Below are 24,050 nucleotides of genomic sequence, written 5' to 3'. Positions count from 1 at the left end.
CTAACTCCTTATAAACAAGAGAGTTAAAGAATCGTTAAGGAAGCTTTCAGAGGTTTCGATTGCCTTCAGATGGCGCCCTGCTTACTGAAGCGGGAGCCGTGGAGGTGTAGTGAGTAACGTAAATCAAGAGAATCCAGGGGAGCGCTGTCAATACAGACAACAAACGGAGAGGAGCAATAGCAAGGTGTTTACGCTGCTTTAAGGATTCCAGATGACACATTATCATTTCTACTAAAATTAGACAACTAAAGATACTTGTTTTATGTTCTCACACTGTTTTTGATACAGTATTTTGTCTGTTTATGAGGCCTAAGTTCTGCCTCTGTGTAGTTGTTGAATTGGGGATGTTTTTGGTCGTTTCTGACATAAACTATAAAAAGAGCCTCCTTCTTTTAAGAAATACTCATTAATTGTCGTACAACTCTGTGGCCATGATGAAGTGCAGGGGAAAAATGACAAATCCAGAGATTTCAGAAATACCAATTAAAATGCACCAACTAAGCCCAAGCAGTGTGGTGTCTTTTCTCTGACCTGAACCAACCACTGGCTTGTCGGGAGAGTTCCTGAGCATCATGCATTGCACCTCATCCCTGGTGGGCCTGGGTTTTGCTACAGAAATCCGTCATCTCCTGGCTGTTGAACCACGACCCGGCAAAGCGGCCCACCGCCACAGAACTGCTCAAGAGCGAGCTGCTGCCCCCGCCCCAGATGGAGGAGTCGGAGCTGCACGAGGTGCTGCACCACACCCTGGCCAACGTGGACGGGAAGGCCTATCGCACCATGATGGCCCAGATCTTCTCCCAGCGTATCTCCCCTGCCATCGATTATACCTACGACAGTGACATACTGAAGGTGGGTTTAAGCCAGACTTCAAAAGAGAGCTTAAGCTGGTTCACAAAAGGATCAAGTCAGCTCGTTATTCCCATGGATTCCTTTAATGCCTCCTAAATTCTTAATCTGAGGTCTGTGTGTGGAAAATGTGTGCATATGCATTATTCTGGGAAGAGCTACACTTTTAATCACTTACTTAAAGGGAGTTCCTAAACCACCCACCCAAGAGATTAAGAAGCAGTACTCTTAGAACCTGAGCCCAGCCCTGCTGTCCAGAGCCCAGAACATGCAGCCAGCTCAGATCCCCATCAAGCAGTTCACAACTCCCGATGCCGGCCACACAGCAAAGGCACCTGGGGGGCCCTCTGACAATGCAGATGCCCAGGCCCCACAACTCATCTGGGGGCTTGGAATCTCCAGTGAGGTGCTTCAGGAATCTGTTTAAGAGCTCCCAGGGAGTTTCTGAAGCATAGCCAGGTTGGGGAGCCTTGAGCATTTTCTTTAAAAAAAATCAAAAACAGTCTGAAGCAATATAGTAAAATGTAAAATTCGATAAAGTTGGGTGAATGAATAACAGATATTTGTTATTCTCTATATGTTTCTGCGTGTTTCAAATATGATATACTTTTCGAAGAGGAGTAGAGGAAGTGGTGCTAAGATTTCTGGAAGGTCAGTATAGGTTCAGGGGCCAATGGCTCCTGCTGGCTGGCAATATTAGAAAGGTACTTACAGCTTATGTGTGACTTTTTAATTTTTGTCTTTTTGTTTATCTGTTGTTTCTAAATTTTCCTAGTGAAATGGTGGGTTTATTATAAAAAATGAAAAAGGGAAGCTCTTTACAGAATATGTAAATGCCCTGTAGCTTTCCAGGGGCCCTCTGCAAATCACCTTAGTACGTGGGAGGGGCCTGATGCCCTTAGGGGTTTGATTGCTGCACAGTATCCCTGAGAGTCCTGGGGGGACGCGTGTATTTGATTGTCTCTCTGAAAGGCACACATCAGCGTGGTTAAGAGCTTGAACTCTGAACCTAGGCGGCCTTCCTCAGATAGGTGGTTTCTTCCTCCCTGAATATGTTCAAAAAGGGACTGACTTTCTGAAATCTCATTTGTGATCCTGGGAATAAGCAGTGTAATGTCTACTGCAAGCCACAAATGAATATTTTAGGAGATTCCTTTGATTAGGCTTTGATGACATTTTAATTGGTCATATTTTAGGGCAGCTTCTCAATCCGCACAGCCAAGATACAGCAACAAGTGTGTGAAACCATCATCCGCATATTTAAAAGACATGGTATGTCCTGTTTTAAAAATCATATGCCTCCTTTTTTTGTTGTTGTTGTTTTTTTTTGGTGAGGAAGATTGGCCCTGAACTAACATCTGTTGCCAATCTTCCTCCTTTGGCTTGAGGAAGACTACCACTGAGCTAATATCTGCGCCAGTCTTCCTCTGCTTTATATGTGGGACACTGCCACAGCATGGCTTCATTAGCGGTGTGTAGGTCTGCACCCAGGATCCGAACCCACAAACCCCAGGCCTTGGAAGCGGAGCACATCAGCTTAACCAGTATACCACCAGGCCGGCCCCTCAAATGCCTTCTTAATGATGTTTTTTTCATTATTAAAAAGTACTGTTAATGGATTTGGCTGCAACCATATTTTACTATTAAATTCAATTACAAGCAATTGACATGTGAAATTTAAGCTAATTTTGACAATGTGGCTTATTGAGGAGAATCAGACTTGAATATTAGAACCTTGCTATTGGCTAAAGTACAGTTGGTTTGTGGAGTCAGAAATATGACTACGTTAACAAACCTAACCTTAGATGAGCTCTGCGTTAGTAAATTTAGAGACTTGAAGATAGACTGATAGTGATTTCAGCAGTCCCAGTCGCAGATCGCGTAACTGTTGGGTTTGTGTTCGTTTTAAGTGGCCTCCTAGGAAGAATGAGGACCCGATGACTGGTTGCTTTTTCTAATTTGGCATAGGAGCTGTCCAGCTGTGCACTCCACTGCTGCTGCCCCGCAACAGGCAAATATACGAGCACAACGAAGCCGCCTTGTTCATGGACCACAGCGGGATGCTGGTGATGCTTCCTTTCGACCTGCGGGTGAGGCTGGCGACACTGGTGACAGTGCCATGTCTGGTCACGGGGGTGACATCAATGTTAAAGGATTACCTCCACCAGTCATGTTTTTGGCTAGGCTTATTTTCTAAATGTCACCTTTAGGAAACATATTCTTAAGGGAGTCATCAAGGTGAGGGCCTTACTGGGATTTAGTAAACGTTGACCCCGTGTACATCCACCTTACTAATGGCGCAGGTGCTTTTGGCCTTGCAACTGGAACCCTGTGTTGCAGATGCCACATCTGCTCCTCGGTGCCGAGCTCTGCGGAGTGACCATAGCAAGCTAACCTGGCCAACTCAGACAAAGAAATGGAGTTTTTTCTTTACTTCCTGGCTAGATCTTCGGTAACTTCCTAACATGTTAATGTCTAGAACAATTAAATTCTGTAACAGCGAGTGTCTCTGCTCTCGGGTGTGCCGAGTTTGCTCACGCTTGCCCCCTTCTGATCGCCGGGCTCCCCTTTGACAGCGACACTCTCACCAGTCGTTCAGTCCCAGTGTTGGTGCTGACAAGCCATCTGTAGCATGTACGTGCGTAAGACAGACAGGCGTTTAATCCTCTGAGGTACAGAGAGCTCTTACAAGTAGAGAGAGGAGCAAAGGATATAACAGGCAGTTCTCAAAAAGGGAAATGCACAGGGCTCAGAAACTTCTGGAAAGATGTTCAGCCTCACAAGTAATAAGGAAATGCAAATCAAAGGTATCACGGCCTCACCCATCAGATGGGCAAAAATAGTTAAATTAATGTCCGGAGATGACAGGGGTGTAGGAAAATAGGTACTTTCGTATACTGCTGATGGGAAGGTAAATTGTTAAACCTTTAGAAAAGTAATCTGAAAGTATTTAATAAAATTTAAAAAAATTTTGATGCATACACTATACCCTTTGAACCAGCAATTCCACCTTGAGGAATTTATTTAAAAAAATAAGCCTACACCAATATATGAATATTAAAAGGATATTCTCTGCCATATTATTGTGGTGGTCAGAAACTGAAAACTGCATGGTATTCAGTAGGAAAATGGTTTAATAATTTATTATAGAATGTTAACAAGGTAGGAGATCAAAATACATATATATTTAGATACATCTGTGTCTATATTTGATCTGTAGAGATGTCTATGGTAAATTGCTAGCTGGGAAAAAAGTGTGTTTCAAAGGGACTCTAATATGATCCCATTTTTAATACAGAGAAAGAGAGAAAAGTTTAAAAAACAACCGAGTGTGTGCATCAGGTGTGCTGTGTCTTTGCACGCACCCAGAATGTATGAGGTGTAAACATACTCTCACGTGCATGTAAATGACCACGTATACCAGCTTGTTTGTGTCACCATGGAATGAGGTGTCAAAGAATACTCTTGAACCTTTGACTCTGTTTTTTTGGAGGAGGGTATGGAATCCAGGCATTTTATTTTTCATATCTATATTATGCAGCTTGTTGTAAGAACACATGTTGCTTTTATGGTTTAAGAGGAAATTCCTTCCATATTCTTGGCTTCTGTTTTTCTTTTACAGTAAATAAAGTGATTTGGGGTTGTTTTGAGGGGGAAGCAAATAAATAGCATATCAGACTTTTAGGCTCTGTTGAAGAAAGGGTAGAAGTACAAACGTTTACATAGCTAGACTTAAAAGTGGCTTCTTGTTCTCTAGACGTTAGGAGACTAAAGCGTAGAGTTTTAAACATCAGCTCTCTTCCTGTGAGCTGATACTCAATTCCAAAAAATAAAGGTAATTACCCTTGAGAATTTGACTCATTAGTTAATGATACTATATCAGATCTCTTGGGACAATCTGACAATGGTTTTATAAGTGGTAGTGGTTATTAGTGGGTGGTTATTAAGAATTTCTCCTAAAAAGATAGGTAGGAAAATCAGGAAACTCACTATAAGAGATAATACTCATTTGATTGTGTTATTGTAAATGACACACACAAAAAATTCACAGGTAACCAAGTAACTTGCACTGATTTTAATTTGTGTGATAAAATTTGGCAGAGTATATTTAATTAAAAGTGAGTTTTTCTCAAACTTAAAAACCTAAGAAATGCCACAATGAATAGGGTTGGTGGTCTGTCCAGCATTGGGGTCTGCTGCTGACGGAGGCCCCCAGGAACATGTCAAGGAGTGTGAATGACAAGCAGTGCACGACTTCGTGAACATTCTAAAACCCCTGATGTACACTTTAAAAGGGTGAACCTTAAGGTATGTGAGTTATTTCCCAATGAAGCTGTTCCTGAAAAACCAAAAGGAGTGTGGTAGTTGGCACATCTTGACATTGACCTTTGAAACTTTATTTTTCAGGTTCCTTTTGCAAGATATGTGGCAAGAAATAATATACTGAATTTAAAACGGTAAGAGACAACGGGGGTTTCATGTGGTGGATGTGGGAAAGAAACTAAGGAAGATTCTTACACAGTGAACAATTTTGGGTTTAAAGTATTGAGCATGGAATATGGTCAAAAAGCCCAGCCACGGTACCCCTTTCTCCAAGGTGACGGGCACTGACGGCCTCCTCATGAGAAGGAATGGAGCCGGTGAACAGGCACCCTGAAGCTCCTGCCGTCTATTCTGTGCCTTCTACATGTCCGCAGGCAACATAACTAATTATTTTCACAAATAGTCGCTTGAAGAAAACATCTGGCATCTGGCTGTTCTTGATCACAGATGGCCCCTTTTAAAATTTAACTGAAGGGACAAATGGCCAGTGATCTCTGTGTGAAAACTGCCTACGCAGGTAACTGAACAAAGGCTGCCTGTAGAGAAGTGGCGTAAACCCAGCGCGAGTGCTGAACACTGAGAACCTCCAGGCCCTCAGCGTGGGGAAAGGTTTTCTGTGCGTGCAGATACCCCCGGGGTCTGACACTGCGAGCTTCGTCAGCTGGAGCAGTATCGTTGTCCACAAGGCACCCCACTGCAAGCTCCTTTTCCTCAACTGAAGCAAAAGCTCTGTACGTGCTGGTATTTTCAGCTGCAAGTGAACAGTTGGTAGTCGTAGTCCTAAAATGTGGGCGTCACTGTGTAGAAATAAGCACTTAAGGTGAAATTACTTTTTTGCATAATTTCATCTCTATTTCAGACATTAAAAAAAAAATTAACCCCCATGGTTTAATAGTGGGAAACCTAGGAATTGGAACCTATATCACAAGGCAAGACTGTTCTGGGCAAATCTGTCTTTAAGCATTCTTGGTCACACCACTGATTTATTTTTTTGTATTTGTTTCTTTTATCTCGTTCAACAATCTCTTACTCATATTTGATTCCAGTAAACAGTGACCTAGAAATCCGGGTTTCTCTCTCCAGATACTGCATAGAACGTGTGTTCAGACCTCGCAAGTTAGACCGATTTCATCCCAAAGAACTTCTGGAATGTGCATTTGATATTGTCACCTCTACCACCAACAGCTCCCTGCCGACTGCTGAGATCATCTACACTATCTACGAGATCATCCAAGAGTTTCCAGCACTTCAGGTGCCTTTCCATGTCCTAACCTTGTGAGATTCTCCCGCTGGCGTCCTTCCCCAGATGAGGGATGACAGAACTGGTACAGAAGTGCCCCTCAGAGTGTGCTGGCAGGGAACCACGTTTTTACTAAAGTGACTGAAAAGACTTTGATGTTACTTCTGAGGTTCAGCTCAAGCTCTTGTCTCTGCCTTGCCAGGAACAGATTTTGGTTTTGTCTGTTTTGTTTTCAGGGAAGGGTGTTGTTTCTCTGCCCATTCTTCCAAAACGCAAGAAATTAAGCTAAGATTCCTAGGATGCTATTAGCTTGTTCATACTCCGTTCAGAACCCTTGGTGGCTCCCTCCTACACACAACCTTTCAGCTCCCTAACTTCACTTTTCATCAGGTTTGCATACTACCTGGCCAGGGGAGGCTGCCTCTGGCACAACGGTTTGCTCTCCCCAGGCCTTCCCTCCCCATCCCACACACATGCCCTGTCCACTCCCACCGTTGTGCCATCAGTCACGGTGTTCCCTTGTCTAAAAAGACTTCTCCACCCAGCCATGGTTTGGGTCCTTTCTCCCCAGGAAGCCTGACTGCTCCCCCATCTTCGGGCCAGGCCTTTTCTTCTCAGCTCTCGCAACACTTGAGAGGAGACATCACCTGCTTCTTTGAGTTGTGTTAGTTGTGAGTTGTCCAAGCAGAGTGTGCCCCTTCAGGGCAGGGCCTGTGTGTCCACTTTTCTGTACACCCTGCTGTGCCCAGCTCAGCACACAGCTCGCCACTCTGAATGCTCGTTAATCGGCTGTGTGGACAAGGTAACAGTAAGTCTTCCTCAGCCCTGCTTGGAAGTCAGTGTTACTCCCGAAGCACATCCTCTCCCTCTTTGAAATCTGTGTGAATTCACTCAGGCTTTTTAACACAGCTGAAGGGCAGAGTATTTTTGATGCATATAATAAAGGGTTAAATTATGTTACACTCTTCGACTACAACAAAGTAAAAAGAATGTGTATGAAAACATAAACTGGAAGGCAATATGCTAAAATTCAATCTTTTATATTTAATCCTTCCATTTGTTAGGATGGTAAATTAGTGGTAAGATTCTAGGTTTGGTCATGTACTTATGTTGCTTTTATAATGAAAATCATTTTTTTCTGTACTCTAGAAAAGAAATTACAGCATTTACTTGAACCATACCATGTTATTGAAAGCAGTACTCTTATACTGTGGGATCCCAGAAGATAAACTCAGTCAAGTCTACGTTATTCTGTATGATGCCGTGGTGAGCATTTAATTACTTTGACTTAGTACTGAAGGATAATAGTAACAGTGCATAAACCTTTTCTTACTGAGGTAACCATAAAACTGAGCTGCGAGTTTTCTCTCCGTCCCTCATTGCTCTCAGGTAAGAGAACCGATGGCTTTGACTGTGTCAAGAGTTAACACTGATCTTGGTGAGCTTTTATTCCACACTAAGCCTTATACCACTAGTGACCCCCAGGGTGTTTTTTTTTTAAGAGTAACTTCTGATTTTAAAAGATCAAATTATCTTATTTAATTTGTAAGATAATGAAGTTCTTCACTAACATTCTTGAGGCAAAAAATCACTAAGTAATTGGTCCTGTTACTTGCCAGGAATAACCTTCATTGAGCGCCTACCCATGAGCCAGGCATCGTTCCAAGCTCTTCGCATGGGTTAACTCACTCCCTCCTCACCACAAGTGCTGTTATTTTCCTAGTTTCACAAAGGCCAAGAGAAGGGAGTGTTAGTATTGACAATAAAAGACTTATTATGCCCTGCCCTTAAATCTCCCAACCTGCCTGTGCTTATCATAGAGTCATTTATAGCTATGGATTGGTGAATTGGGGGAGAGTGGTTCAGACCATTGCTGAAGCCTCATTTACCACCTCCTTCCTGTGGGACTGGGCAGCGGCACCTCCAGTTACTCTTCCTAATTTAACCACATCGTAGTATTTATTATTCTATGGTGCATGCAGAGCCTGGAGGGGGAACACTGAAATTTTTAAAGAGTGTTATATTATGGCGTTGGGATGGATGTAAATGCTTACCTGTTCTAATTTATTTTCATGTTAAGTGTTTTTATAATAAATAAGAGGCATCCAGAAGATTCAATAACTGGCAGTGCCAGACAGCCTATGATGAAGACAGAATGAATAGTGGAAGTCCATATGGCTCATTGTTTTTATACACCGGCAGGCTTAACTAGCTTTTCTTTCATCTGGCGGGTACACGTCAAGGGCCCTAAGTTTACTGTTTGTTTCTTTGTGGTTCTCTCCTCCTCCCGAAGTGCTGCTGTTGTTTGGCAGTGACAGATACAGTAGAATGTCAGTCACACACTAGACAAACCTCAGGGGCTGTGCAGAGGGACTTCAGGCCATTCTTGTTCGTATCCCGCAGCCTGGCTGCCAGCATGGGATGCAGTGCTCAGAGCCTGTCGGTCCGTGGTTTTGATCAGGGAAACACGGGTCACTTGACTCCCTCCCCACCCAGACACACACCCTGGTGAAGCCTGTCCGACTCTGGACGCCTCTCCACTCATCAAGTGCAGCTTTCCCCTTTTTAATTCTGTTATGTCAGGGTTTTTCAAATTTTAAAACAATGTTAGTTATAGTTTTATGTGAATTGGGGAAAAAAAATGTTTTTTAATCACAGAATTAACCCATCCTTCATGATCAGGAGCAATTTTGTCCACAGTGAAGGCTACGTTTGTCAGGTTTAGCCTGGAAATTGTATCTTGTTCAGGGCCAAATTTGGTCACTCTCATTGTTACTTTTTTCTCCTACATTAGACAGAAAAGCTGACAAGGAGAGAAGTGGAAGCTAAATTCTGTAATCTGTCTTTGTCTTCTACTAGTGTAAGTACCTTCTAACAGTGCCATTACTGCTTTCTCTGTAATTCTGTGATACCAGAAAATGTCACCAAATTCTTGCTGCGGTAAGGGAGCAGTACTTCCTGCCGCCTCACAGACAGTTTTTCCCTTGAGCATTAATAGGCACCATGGCAACCTCTGAGATTAGGGGAAGAGAGAAACCAGAGCTGTGATCAGAGAGTGCCTCTCCAGGCTGCTGCGTACTGTGCTGGAATCATCCTGTTCTTTCTCCATCACCAGATACTTCGCTTTCGCACCCCTTGTAGAGGCCGCGCTTGGGAGCGCCTCCTGCTGAGCAGATCTAGTACTGGTTGTCCTCTTCTCAAGTAGATCCTGGGGGACCAGAGTGAGGCACGGAGCTCTGCAGCTTCATTTGGGTATCTGCCCACCCCCGACCCCACCCAACCCTGGGCTTCTAACCCCTCAGAGTTGAATTAGAGCTTTTGCTTTTCTGGTATATTTCCTACTCCTGCAATCTTGCATTTGATCCCGTTGGCAAAGCGGGAAGTCTCCCAGGGTAAACAGGCTTGTTGTGTTCTCTCTACAGGTGTCATATTTGTCCCAGATCTTTGGCATAGTAACCCACACTTAACAGAGTCGCTCTGAAAAGCAGATGACAGCAGCGATTTCTTACCTTTTCCTAAATATTTATATAAGAAGAGTGGGTTTTGTTTTTTTTTTAACTTTCCCAGCACCCTTCTAGCCCTTGGTCTGACCCTCAATTACATGATGCTGTGGTGATCAGCAGAATTCACATATTGGGTGGATTAACATATGACTGTGCACAGGCCGGGCAGAGTCACTTGATCTTTGGGACACCTACAGCGTGGCAGGCACAGTGCTGGGGGTATCGAGGGGGAAGTGGGAGAGTCCATGGTCTGCGTTCAACTCCTTAATTCATGCCAGCCCTGCAAAAGCCATGAGGTGGTCGTGCAGCGTACATCTGCCCTCAGCTCTTTAAAACACAGCTTTCACGAGGCACGCGATGACCACAGTCTAAAGAAATCACTCATCCAGTTTTCAGGGAGGGAAAGTAAAGTGGATACATAGCACTAGGAGTTCCAGAAACTAAGCCAGCTTCCATTTTAAATGTTAAATATTGGAGGAGATATTAATGATACACAAAGTGACCCAGTGGCATAATTTTCTGTGAAGGACAGCATTTACATGATACCCTAGACGGATACACAGCACATACCTATGTGCAGAGAGAGGTCCATGAATAAATAGCACAAAGAATCTGCTTGAGGAACTGCCCCACCTGGTAATTTCTTACCTGAAGTTTCAAGCCAAAAAGGTTTTTTGAACTAATGGCACATTTCAAAATGATTTCACACTTGTACATGATACATGTGTTGGGTGCTAAAATGCCACCTTCTTTTCTTTGGTCATTTGATGCTGATTAGCATTAATTCAGAGTTGTGTGTTTGATTAGTTTAAATGGAGAAAATTAGTATCTAATAAAAGCATTTGGTACTCTCATTACTTAAAAAGGGAATTCTGAGGATATCAGAAAAGGCAGTAGAAATATTGTAAAAGAGCTTCAGATATCTGCCCCAGTCTTCTTATTTTACAGACGGGGCACCTGAGGCCCAAAGAGATAGTGTGGCTTGTCTAAAGTTGATGGTAGGGTGAGGACCCAACCCTGGGGATGTTGACTCTAGTGCTCTGGTAATTTATAATGGGGTAATTTAATGTTAAAATGTTTGAGAAGAAATAGTGTTTTATTTTATTAAGAAGAAAAAAATAATTTTAAATCAGATATAATTTTAAATTTTAAAATGTTTATCTTTAGTAAAGAGATTATGAGAGATTTTAATACTTTTTGGACTTTTTAAAAGTACAAGTGATATATGATTATTATATTAAACTATAGTAAGCTGAGTCTTCATTCAGCTCTTAGTTTCCATGCACCATTTGGTAGTTGAACCAGGTTCTGCTTGCCTGCAGTCTTAAATAGCTATAATTTCATTTCTTAATAATTTCCACTTTAGCTTCCAGAAGTTTTCTTTCTGGTTTTATGATCATAGTTATTTCCTCCTTCACCTGCTGTGTGCCTGGGGCTCTGCCTGGCCCACAGATGGATAATCGCTAGCCACTGCACTCTCCTGGGAAAGACAGTGCATACAGCTGCTGAGAGCTGGGCTTTGGGATCAAGGTCCAAGCCAGAGGGAGGGAAGGATCAGGAGGCTGCCTGTAGGAGATGACATCCAAGCTGCATCTCAAGGCTACAAGTAGGAACTATTCAAGTAAAGAAAGGAGAGGGAATTTCTGGCTGATTCAGTATGGTATTAGAATGCGTCAGACTTTGCCTTCCTGTCCCTCATTTATGTGCCTGCACTAATGGGAATTCATGAGAGTCAGGAAGGTAAAGAGGAACAATGCTGGCTTGAAAATGTATAAAGGAGGCTCTGCTAGTGCCAAGGTCGGCTCTGCTGGGGTCGGCATGAAATGTAAGTGTGTGACTAAATAACTGAGTAGGTGCCTAGAGAGCTTCTGTGAGGTGCTTTAGAGTTATTGGAAAGGGTAATCCTTAGTTGGGGTTGCAGTAAAGACTAAAATTACCTTTGACCACAAAGTCCGCCCTCTTGGAGTGTATGAAACACAGTGCAGCGTGAGCCTCCCCTGCAGCGGCTTGGAAGCTAACGGCGCCTCTTTGCTTTCCAGCTGTGTCGACTCTACAGATTTATTGAGCAGAAGGGAGATTTGCAAGATCTGACACCAACAATAAATTCGTTAATAAAACAGAAAACAGGCATTGCCCAATTGGTGAAGTATGGCTTAAAAGATCTAGAGGAGGTTGTTGGACTGCTGAAGAAACTTGGCATAAAGCTACAGGTTTGGCCCCTGTCTGATTCTGGCAGTATAGATTTGTAGCATTAATAACAGCACCGCGGGGAAACGGGTTTTATTTCATTAACGCTAGTAAGTGTTTTATTTTTCCAGAACTCTGCTTTCTACCTTTTGGAACACTTGATAGCTAGTAATAATTTGGCTTAAATCAGAATTTCTTTGCAAGCATCACAATTCCTGTTGTGCAGCAAATGTCAGCCTCAGAGAAGTGGTTATTCTGGAAGAGAGCAGAGTTTCTTACTTGGCAGGCTATAGTTAAACAGACTTTGTGTCAAATCGTACTGAATATTTGGTTTAAGCTAAGTAGATTGTTCTGACGCTATTGATGGAAAACAGTGCCCTGGATACGGTTGTGTGGCCTTTCACTTCACAGGTCTTGATCAATTTGGGCTTGGTTTACAAGGTGCAGCAGCACAACGGAATCATCTTCCAGTTTGTGGCATTCATCAAACGGAAGCAGAGGGCCACCACGGAAATCCTTGCAGCTGGCGGCAGATATGACCTGCTGGTAAGGGCTTGCCCTGTATCTGTTGATTTATTCTGGCTTAATTTCCTTTCTTCTTTAACTTGTTATTTTGAAATTTTTCAAACTTACAGAAAAGTTGAGCCAATAGTATAATGCAATGTTTATAATAATTGTCTATCTTTCATCTAGGAATAGAAGTGTATTGTGAATCACATTTCTAATGTTTTCAACTTTTATTTTAAAATAACTAGGTTTACAGGAAGTTGCAAAGATAGTACAGAGTGGTCTTGTGTGCCTTTCGCTCAGGTCCCTTGTATGGTTAAGCCTGGCATAACTATAATAAAATACCAAAACGAGGAAATGGGTCCACTGTACATGACTAATTCTGGGCCATTTTATCACATGCGTAGATTCCCGTAACCACCACCATAATCAAGATACAAAGCTGTTCTGTCACCACAAAGATCTGTTTTTGAACATTTACCAGTTCAAATGAAGGGTAGAACCTTGTCTTCCTTGAAGTCCCTTTACCCCAACCACTGCATGCATTAAGATCCACATCAGACAGTGTCTTGCTTTTTGCTTCGACTGTCAAACTCTGAGAAGCTCAAGAGGAGAAGAAAGTCTATTGTATTCACCCAATAAGGGGGTGGGGGGAGCATTACCTCTGGGCAGATATGACAGTCCTGGCTCCCCACGTCATCTTCTCTGATGCCACCCTGCCGGGGCTTGGTGGGAGGCCTCCTTACATCTGGGTAGGGGTGGATGTGTAGGCCCCACTCAGCCTTTGCTGGCAGGAGTGGGCCTGTGCTTTTCTCTGTGGTGTTTGGCTGGAGCAGGGCGCAGCTTGTCTGAAAGCTTTCTGTCCTGCCGAGGTGCCCCTTTCTCGGTCTTTTGGCCAGAGAGAGCAGGTTTCCCTGGGCCCTTTTTGTTGGTTCTCCTTGGCATTTCTGGGTTGCCGGTTTCTCTAGCACCCAATCCAGGATAGGTGAGGCCAAGACCAAACCCAGGGAACTCACTGTGTGCCCTGTGGTTCCTAGCCAGTCTGCCACCTTCTCTCTGCTTCAGAGTCTTCTTAGGTTTGTTTTCTATGTAATGACCAGGATTTTTCGCTGTATTTATTAGCAAGAGTAATAGGGAGAAGCGTATCTACCCATCTTTGTCTGGAACCAAAACCTATGTATGTAATTTAAAATTGTCTAGTAACATAAACTAAGTAAAAAGAAACAAGTGGAATTAATTTTAATAATATATTTTATTTAACCCAATAAATCCAAAATGATTATTTCAATGTAATCAAAAATTTAAAAGTTATTAAGGAGCTATATTCCATTGTTTTTTTCCTTTCTGTTTGCAGTCAGCATTTATTTAACCCAATATACCCAAAATACTTTTTCAACATGTAGTCAAACATCTAAAAATTATTAATGAACTATTTTACATTCTTTTTGTTTTCATTCTGAGTCTTCACAACAGTGTGTATTTTACATATACAGCACATGTCCATTCGGATCAGCCATATATCAAATCCTCAAGCCACATGTGGCCAGTGGCTGCCACTTTGAATGGTGCAGATCTGGATCCAACACTGTTAACATTTTCCTAAATCACATGCCTCCTTGCCTCTCTCTGTCTTGCTGCATGCGTGCGCACACACACTTCTTTTTGTTGAACCCTTTGGTAAGTTGCTGCCAGAGTGTGTATCCTGTAGTCATTGCTTTCCCCATAATCATGGTTTCTTCTCTGTTTCATAACCAGAGCTGTGTGTTTCTCTCCACAGATTCCCCAGTTTAGAGGACCACAGGCTCTGGGGCCAGTTCCCACTGCCATTGGGGTCAGCATAGCTATAGACAAGATATCTGCTGCTGTCTCCAACATGGAAGAACCTGTAAGTTCCGGCTGTGCTTTTCAGCGTGCTTTGAGTTCTCTCTCATTTTGTAGTCATTTACCTGGGGCCCTAGATCTGGCAGCTCCAGACTGAAGGTTTGGGATATTACCTGTGCTGTGATAAACAAGCCCAAGACCTGATGTCAGTCCTTGCATTTCAGTCCTTCACCTCTAGCTGAGGGACCTTAGACAATCTTCCATCCTTTCCTGGCCTTGTTCTCCTCGTCTGTAACGCACTATGTAAATGTGAGATGGTATAGTTGTTAACAGACTCCTATCAAAGCCCCCTCCTTCACATATCCTGCTGTAATCTACAAAGCTAGAAATACGTTCTTTTTTCCTTTGTGTTTCAGGCAAGACTAGTTTTTCTAGAGGAAAAGAATGTCTTCCTGAGAGCTTAGGGTAGTTGAAATAATTCCTATCTTAAAGACTAACATAAGGTTTTTTGACTATGTCATTTTTTTTTTTACTATGTCATTTTGGAGCAACGACGTCTGCACATGTGTTGCTGTACAAGATTTCAAGATCCCTGTCTTCTCATGAGTGCCACGGCCCTCCTGGTGCTGGTCCTGCCTACACACCCACAGTCTCGCTCCTCTAAACATAACCACTCTGTTTCTGATCCAGGTTACAGTAAGCTCTTGTGACCTCCTGGTCGTAAGCATTGGCCAGATGTCCATGTCCAGGGCCATCAACCTAACCCAGAAACTCTGGACAGCAGGAATCACTGCAGAAATCATGTACGACTGGTCACAGGTAATGACACGAGTGCCTGTGAGTGGAGTGCACGCAGTCATGGCTTCAATGGCAGAGCACCCTCTGTGGCTTGAACTTCTCTCAGACTCTCTTGATCTCTGTGGTTAGAGTTGCTTCCTGTGTTCATTTCTGATTGCTGCAGTAACCCTGCCTCCTGCTCCTTTCACATCTCCTGCCAAGACGTTTCTGAAGCAGCTGCTGTCCATTTGTGTGTGTGTTATATGAAAATTCATATCAGAAGTATGCTGAGCAATAATTTTTAATCATTTGACAGACCAATATCGTCTTCCATTTGTCTACTTGTTTCCTGAATTGTTAGGGAAGTGTTCTGTCCTACAGCGAAGCATAAGCCCAGTCATGCTGGCTGCAGACCAGCACAGTGGCATCCCACAGGCTCCTCTGCTCTGGCTTCTTTGCTTTCTGCTTTTCACCTTCCACTCTTTCTTTTGTTGCCTTTGCTTTCCTCACAGGCCTTTTCACTCTGTGTGTGTATGTGTGTGTGTCTGTGTGTGTGTGTATTGGATAATTTTTGGCACCCTCCATCAAGACTCGAAGCTTCTGAAACCCCCCTGCTGTGTCCTGACCACACTGATTGTCCGTGGCCCCTTAGAACAAGAGTGGAAGTAAGGAAAGCACAAGAGGTCTTCTTCCTCCTTTGAATTCTGTACTCTTCTTGCTTAATAGTTATAACCCCTAAAGTTGGCGTGTTTAGTAATTCACTTTGAGAGGAGAGCACAGTGTTTTCATTCCTTAATGACTTGAAGCCACTCCAGGTGCTTTGTGTTTATTCATACACTGTGTGTGTGTGTGTGTGTGTGTGTTTGTTTCAGTCCCAAGAGGAATTACAGGAGTACTGCAGACATCATGAAATCACCTATGTGGCCCTGGTCTCAGATAAAGAAGGAAGCCATGTCAAGGTAAAGAGCAGAGGAAATCTTTCACAATTCAACAGATTTGCAAAACTCTGTATTAACTGTGGAGCACCCAAATCCCCACTGAGGCTCTGGCCTTCGATGTGGGTGGAAATCCATTACTTTGCTCTCCCTCTGAAATTCTGGGCATGTTATTGGAGAGAGTTTATAAAATAAGGAGGAGAGAATCTCAATCTGAACACTTTCCTTAGAGCTTAAAAAAATAAAAAACTTGCTGTAGTTTTTTCCTACTTTTCTCCCCCTGTTCTCTTTTTCCATCTAAGAAAATAAGAACAATAACTAGAGTTGATACCTGCTGACTGGCATATCCTCTGGCTGCTTACTAACTAGTTTTACTATGTTGCGTTTAACTAAAAACGCTCATAACCTTTATTTCTGTTTTTAAAGGAAAAAATCAAAATCAACATTTTCCCCCTTGTTTTTCTCTTATAATGTCTTTGTTGGTTTTGATATCAGGATAATGTTGGCTTCATAAAGTGAGTTGGAGTTTTCTGGAAGATTCTGTCTAGAACTGGTATTATTTCCTCCTCAAATATTTGGTAGAATTCATCAGTAAAGCCACATGGGCCTAGAGATAGAGCTCATTCAGGTTGCCTCTGTCTTCTCGAGTGAGTTTTAAACGGTAATTTTTATCTTTCCCAGAATGTTTCTTGTTTCATCTAAGTTTTCAAATATTCCCATGTTATCCTTCCACTCTCTGTAGGATCTCTCGTTATGTCACTCTTTCATTCCTGATATTGGTCATTTATGTCTTCCTTCTTTTTTTCCTGATCTGTGTGGCTAGAGGTTTATCAATTTTATGTGTCTTTTCAGAGAACCACCTTTTGATGTCATTGATTTTCCTCTATTTTGTGTTCCTTTGTTTTCTATTTTATTGATTTCCATTCTCATCTTTGTTATTTTCTTTATTCTGCTGTCTTTGGATTTAGTTTATTCTTTTTCTAGTTTCTTAGATAGAACTTTAGATCAGGAGTTGACAGACTACAATCTGCAGGCCATATCTGGCCCACAGTTTATTTTGTATGGCCTGTCAGCTACAAATTGTTTTTATATTCTTTGTTAAAAAAAAAAAAAAGAAAAGAAAAGAAAGGGCTGACCTGGTGGGGTAGTGGTTAAGTTCACACACTCCACTTTGGCGGCCCAGGGTTCACAGGTTCGGATCCGGGGCGCAGACCTAGCATCGCTCATCAAGCTATGCTCAGCTGTGTCCCACATAAAATGGAGGAATATTGGCACAGATGTTAGTTCAGTGACAATCTTCCTCAAGCAAAAAGAGGGATATTGGCACAGATGTTAGCTCAGGGCCAGTCTTGCTCACAAAGAAAAAAAAAGAATAATGTGACAGATACAGTGTGTGACCTGGAAAGCCTAAAATGTTTACTATCTGGCCCTTTACAGGAAAAAAATTGGCTGGTACCTGGCTTAGATCATTGATTTTAGATTTTCTTGTTTTCTAAGCATAAGCATTTAATCCTATAAATTTCACTCTAAGTACTACCTTAGTTGTATACCACACATTTTTATGTACAGTGCATTCATTTTCATTCAGTTCAGAATATTTTCTAATTTCCTTGATGATTTCTTCTTTGATCCATAGGTTTAGAAGTGTGCAGTTTAATTTCCAATTATTTGGGTATTTCCCAGATGTCTTTCATTAATGATTTCTAGTTTAATTCCTTTGCACTCGGAGAACATACTCTGTATGATTTCAACCCTTTAAATTTTATTGAGACATGTTTTTAAGTCCAATATATGGTCTCTTCTTGTGAATGTTTCATGTACACTTGAAAAGAATGTGTATCCTGCATTGTCAGAAGATGTTTGATAAATATCAACTAGGTCACCTTAGTTGATAGTGTCCCTAAGTCATCTATATCTTTACTAATTGTTTTGTCTATTTGTTCCATCAGTTACTGAGAGAGGAGTGTTGAAATCTCCAGCTGTAATTGTAGATTTATCTATTTGTCCTTTTAGTTCTATCAGTTTTTGCTTCATGTACTTTGAACCTCTATTATTCTGTGAATACACAGAATTTAGGATTTTATATCTTCTTGATGAATTGACCTCTTTATCATTATGAAATCATTATGCAATATCATCATTATCTTTATCCCTGGTGACATTTCTTGTTCTGAACTCTTTTGGTTAGTGTTTGCATGACGTCTTTTTCCATCCTATTTTTGTCTTTATGTTTGAAGTGGGTTCCTTAGAAACAGTCACTAGTTGAGTTTTGCTTTTTTATTCACTCTGACAATGCCTGCCTTTTAATTGTGGTGGTTAGACCATTTATATGTAATGCAATTATTGAAATGGTTGAGTTTAATCTACCATTTTACTGTTTGTTTTCTGTTTGTTCCATCTGTTCTTTTTTCCATTTTTTCTCTTTTCACACCTTCTTTTAGATTTTTTTATTATTATTCCATTTTATCTCTACTGTTGGTTTACTGACTATAATTCTGTGTTTTGGGTGGGATTTTTTTAGTGACTTCTCTAGGGTTTATAGTATACATCTTTAACTTACTACAATCTCCCTTCAAAAAATATGGTATGCCTTCACATATAGTGTAAGAACCTTAACAAAGAATGCTTCCATTTCTCCTCTCTCATCCTTTGCACTATTGTTGCCAAACAATACATTGTTAATATTTTGGTTTTAATTAGTCAGTTATCTTTTAAAGAGGTTTATAAATAAGGAGGGAAGTGTCTTTTATTTTTATCCATATATTTGCCATTTCTGGAACTGTTTATTTCTTTGTGATAGCATTCTGATTTCATTTCCCTTCTGCCTAAGTTAGTGCAGGTCTGCTGGTGATGAATTCTCTCAGCTGTTATTTGTGTGAAAAAGTCTTCATTTCATTTCATTTTTGAAAGTTATTTTTGCTAGGTATAGAAGTCAATATTTACATTTTTCTTCTTTTTGCACATTGAAGATGTGTTTCGTTGTCTTCTGACCTATAGTTTCTGTTAAAAAGTCTGCTTTGATCCTCTGTATGTAATGTATCTTTTTTAATTTTCCGGCAGCATTTAAGATTTTCCTTCATCACTGGTTTTCTGCGATTCAAATATGTGCTTTAGTGAGGTATTCTTTAGTTTCTAATATTTGGGATTCATGGGGCTTCTTTGATTTGTAAATTTATAATACTCATCAAATTTGGAAAATTTTCCAACATTTTTTCAAATATTTTTCTGTCTCTGCCTTTTCCTTCTGGGACCCTAATTATAGTATGTTAATCATTTGATATTGCCTCACAGCTTATTGACTCTCTCTTTTTGTTTTGTTCTGTTTTCTTCCGCCTTTCTCTGTTTTTTTTTGTTTTTGAGGAAGATTAGCCCTGGGCTAACTACTGCCAATCCTCCTCTTTTTTTCTGAGGAAGACTGGCCCTGAGCTAACATCCATGCCCATCTTCCTCTACTTTATACATGGGATACCTACCACAGCATGGCATTTTGCCAAGTGGTGCCATATCCGCACTTGGGATCCGAACCAGCGAACCCCGGGCCGCCGAGAAGCAGAACGTGAGAACTTAACCATTGTGCCACGGGGCTGGCCCCCCCTCTCTGCTTTATTCTGGGTCAGTCACTGATCTTTTCTGCAATATCTAATATGCTCTTAATCCCATTCACTGCATTTCTTATTTCAGATATCACATTTTTTTCATCTATACAAGTTACGTTAGTCTTCCATTTTTCTCATCATGGTTCTTGTTTCTTTTACATTCTTTATAAGATTTGTAATAGTTGTTTTAAGGTACTTGTCTACTAATTCCATCATTCTGGGTTTGTTTTTATCTGTTGATGTTTCCTGGTTATCAGTCGTATTTTCCTACCACTTGGCATGCCTAATAATGTTTGATTGGTTGTTGGACATTATGAATTTTACATTTTTGGATGCTAGATTTTCTTATGTTTCTATAAATACTGTTGGGCTTTTTTCTGGGATGCAGTTAAGATCCTTGTACAGTCGTGCATCACTTAACGACAGGGATACATCCTGAGAAATGCATCATTAGGCGATTATGTTGTTGTGCAACCATCAGAGTGTACTTACAAAAACCTAAATGGCATAGCCTACTACACACCTAGGCTATGTGGTACTGATCTTATGGGACCAAAGTCTTACATGCGGTCTGTTGTTGACCGAAACATCATTATGCAGCGCATGACTGTATTCTGTTTGATCGTTTCCAGGCTTTGTTTTAAGCTTTGTTAGGGCAGGTCCAGGGCAGCTTTTAGTCTAGGCCTAATTTAGCCCCATTTCTAAGGCAGTTTCCTTTGAAGGATTCTGCCTTGTGTATTATGAGGTCTCTCTACTTGGGTAAGAACAAGAACTATTCCCAGCCCTGTGAGTTCCAGAAATTATTATGCCCGCTCATTTCTAGTGGCTGTTTCCCCAGCCTTGGATAGTTTCCTCTCACCCACGCACAGATCAGTTCTCTGCCAAAGATGTGAGTGGACTCCTCTGCAGAGCTTCAGAAATCTATCTTTCTCTGAGTGTATAGCTCTCCTCTTCAGTCCTCTGCCCCAAAGTTTCTAGCTAACATGGCTTACCTAAACTCCAGTCTGTCTCCCCAGCTCAGCAAGACTCCTGGTCTCTGTTTGGGTTCCCCTGCCCTGCACTGCAGTCTGCAGACTTCCTCAGCACAGCGTCCTGGGGCACTTGTAGACTCACTTTGTTTCCCTTCTCTCAGGAATCATAGTCCTCCACTGGTTGTTGTCCAATGTCTGAAAACCATCGTTTGTATGTTCTGTCTGGTTTTCTGTTTGTTTAAGGCAGGAGGACAATTCTTGTAGTAGTTAATCCTTCATGGGCAGATTTGGAAGTCACCACTACTAGTCTTCTTGTTAGTCACAAAGGCATAAATGAGGGGCCGGCCCAATGGTGTAGTGGTTAAGTTCACGCATCCTGCTTCAGCAGTCCAGGGTTCACAGGTTCGGATGCCAGGCACAGACCTAAACACCGCTTGTCAAGCTATGCTGTGGCAGCATCCTACATACAAAATAGAGGGAGATTGGCTCAGGGACAATCTTCCTCACCAAAAAAAACAAAAAACAAAAACGTAAATGACCCTGAGTTCCACTAATCAAGCCTCTTCCAGAGCAGTGATTACTCCTGAAATATTACCAAGAAATGACCATCTCACCTCTGCTGGATAATTCCAGTGTCATAACACACTGCTAGAATGATTAGCAAATTTTGAAAACTTGAATCAGAATCTGCTTCCCAAAACTTAACTCACTGTTCCTAGTTCTTCCCTCTGGCATAATCAAGATAACAAGTCTAATTCTTCCTCTTTCTCTCAACTACCTTCAAATAGATTTTAGGAGACAGCTGCTATACCACTTCACGTGTCCTCTTTTCTAGCCTAAACATTCCAGTTATTTAAGCTATTCCTCATCACATGGTTTCCAGATCCTTGACCCTCCTAGTTAACCTCCTCTAGACACTTAACTTTGTCAGTGTCTGTCTTTAAATGTGATACTAGAATTCTGCAGAACGCTCTGACTAAATGGGAAGGTTCTCTGAGCTCCCTCCATCCAGACCCCACAATTCTCCTAATACAGCCTGCAAATGAACTAATTCTTAGCAATCAGGTGGTTCTCTTGGCTCATACTGAATTTACCATCAACTAAAACCCGTTGGGCTTTTCAGAGTTATCGTCCTGTCTGGCCGGCCTTCTACAATGAGGACTTTAATTACACGACTTTAAATTTATCTCTGCAAATGTGATCTTGTTCATTTCAGTACATCATTCTTGCCTGTCCAGTTCTTTTGAATGTTGCTTCTGCCTCTGTTAATGGTGGGTCAATAGCATCACCTTCATGTTTGAAGGATGAGACATTACTTCGTTCATCCATTCAGCAAGTGCCTTTTAAGCAATCAGTGTGAGAGGGATTGAATTTAAGGCCATGAAGGATAGAGACACATTTAAGCCACAGGCCCTGCTGCCACAGATCCTGTAATCTGGTAAGGAACATAAGACATTTGTACCTGATTATGAGCTAGAAAATGCTAAATGGCATGAGAGTCCTGCAGAGACAGTTCTCTGAGGGTTCCTTGGCCTGGGAGATTACTGCAGAAGGAGCAGGAAGTCTTCAGGTGGGGGTGGGATTTCTGCTGGACCCTCATGGGTGGGCAGGATATGAGTGTATGCCGAAAGGGCCTTTTAAGCAGAAAGAATAGCAATGGTGATGGTTTTTCAGTAAATTGTCCGAAAGATAGAGGCAGGCCAGCAGAGAACTACCCAGGTATTATCCTGAATAGTCTATTTTGGGTGAAGCAGGATTGTAAAGAAGGGCACCTCAGCAGGAGAGAATGGTTCTCACTAGAGCACGCAGAGCCAAGATGCCCAGCCAAGCAATTTGGACTTTATTTAGCAGCTAATGGGGAGCTCATGTCTGTTTGGACAGAAGGGGACATCATCAGAGTTGTATTTGAGGAAAAATGAATCTGCAGGGAAGTGTAGCATGGAATGGAGTGAAGGGAAATTGAAGACAGGGATAGCTGTGTGAAGAATATCCGGCTATCCCCAGCCCAGGTTGGGTGCTGGTTATTGGAATGAAGACAAAAGGTACCATGAAAGTGGGGTGACAGGACTTGGGTTTGGAGAGGAGAGGGGAGAGGTATAGAAACCTTGGCAGCTGACCAGAGGATGTGCAAGGGGAAGAATATGTGAAAGAATCAAATGGAATAGGAGCTGGTTCATCTTGGCTTTTTTTTTTAATTCTATCATCCATATTCTAGTCTAGAACAGGATTTCTCAACAGAAGCGCTTTGATATTTTGGGCCAGTTAATTCTGTTGTAGGCGCTGTCCTGTGCATCATAGGATGTTTAGTAGCATCCCTGGCCTCTACCCACTGGATGCCAGTAGCACCCTCCACAGTTGTCACAATCAAAAATGTCTCCAGGCATTGCCAACCGTCCCATGAGGAGCAAAATTGCCCCGGTTGAGAATTGCTGACCTAAATAGTTGGTTTAGTAGTCTTACTGTGGTACTCCGACAGAAACCTCCAAATGATAGATCTGTTTTGTTCTTTTTAAGGTGAAGTCTTTTGAGAAGGAAAGGCAAACAGAGAAACGCGTGCTGGAGTCTGATCTTGTGGATCATGTTCTGCAGAAACTGAGAACTAAAGTCAGCGATGAAAAGACCATCAGGTAACTTAGTAAACGATAGCCCAGAAAACCAGCTTCGACTATCTCTATAGAAGTTACGTACAGTTATTTTAAAAGTCAATTTGATCCTTTTGGGAAATAAAGATAGGGCAGGATAACTTTTAATGATTCATTCTATTGCTTCTGAATAACTCAGCAGTTTAATTATCTGACCTCCTATATAAGACTAATCATCTCTCACTTTCAAAGTTTGTTCTTCATAACATGTCAAAGACTATTTTATCATTTTGAAAGGCCTCAGGAGCCAAAATGTGTCTGCCATTATCTTACTTGGTCTGTTAATGAGCAAATTTCAGTAATATTTTGTCAACGTATTTGAAAGATACAATGTGTTCTGGGAAAAGATCTCATATACTCGTGATGGGAATGTAGATTGGTTCAGCTCTCTCAGTAGGAGTTTAACAAAGTAAGTTAAAAAGCCTTAAAACTAAAAAAAAAGAAAAATGACCAGGCAATTCCACTTTCAGGAATTTATAGGAAAATTATTCCATGGGGATATGTACGAAGATGTCTATCAAGGCACTGTTTATAACAGCAGTTCTCAAACTTTTTGGTCTCAGAATCCCTTTACACTCTTAAAAACTATTTGAGGACCCCAAAGAGCCAAAGAGCTTTGTTTATACGGGTTATATCTATCAATAATTTGTTAGAAATTAAAACAAACATTTTAAAAATACCTATTTTAAAATAACAATA

General features: G+C 41.6%; 1 protein-coding gene across 5 annotated transcripts in view; it reads left to right on the top strand.

Moving 5' to 3' along the window:
• Positions 1-24,050, top strand: part of EIF2AK4 (eukaryotic translation initiation factor 2 alpha kinase 4) — a 96,782-nt gene that overhangs the window by 65,165 nt on the left and 7,567 nt on the right. For 3 of the 5 annotated variants that reach the window (XR_011440279.1, XM_023620170.2, XM_001501267.7), the window contains 13 exons: positions 616-852; positions 2,046-2,121; positions 2,818-2,939; positions 5,257-5,306; positions 6,256-6,424; positions 7,562-7,678; positions 9,207-9,272; positions 11,955-12,125; positions 12,514-12,648; positions 14,387-14,494; positions 15,121-15,249; positions 16,080-16,166; positions 23,224-23,336. Coding sequence is in view for 3 of the 5 variants with exons in the window: in XM_023620170.2 (XP_023475938.1) it covers positions 616-852; positions 2,046-2,121; positions 2,818-2,939; positions 5,257-5,306; positions 6,256-6,424; positions 7,562-7,678; positions 9,207-9,272; positions 11,955-12,125; positions 12,514-12,648; positions 14,387-14,494; positions 15,121-15,249; positions 16,080-16,166; positions 23,224-23,336 (1,580 nt within the window). In the remaining 2 variants the exon portion in view is untranslated. The remainder of the gene's footprint in view (positions 1-615; positions 853-2,045; positions 2,122-2,817; positions 2,940-5,256; positions 5,307-6,255; positions 6,425-7,561; positions 7,679-9,206; positions 9,273-11,954; positions 12,126-12,513; positions 12,649-14,386; positions 14,495-15,120; positions 15,250-16,079; positions 16,167-23,223; positions 23,337-24,050) is intronic. The other 2 variants (XR_011440280.1, XM_014733744.3) reach the window with 1 other exon arrangement.

The sequence above is a fragment of the Equus caballus genome, chromosome 1, assembly GCF_041296265.1.
Source record: "Equus caballus isolate H_3958 breed thoroughbred chromosome 1, TB-T2T, whole genome shotgun sequence".
Lineage (NCBI taxonomy): Eukaryota > Metazoa > Chordata > Mammalia > Perissodactyla > Equidae > Equus > Equus caballus.
This window is presented reverse-complemented; position numbering and strand designations above follow the sequence as displayed.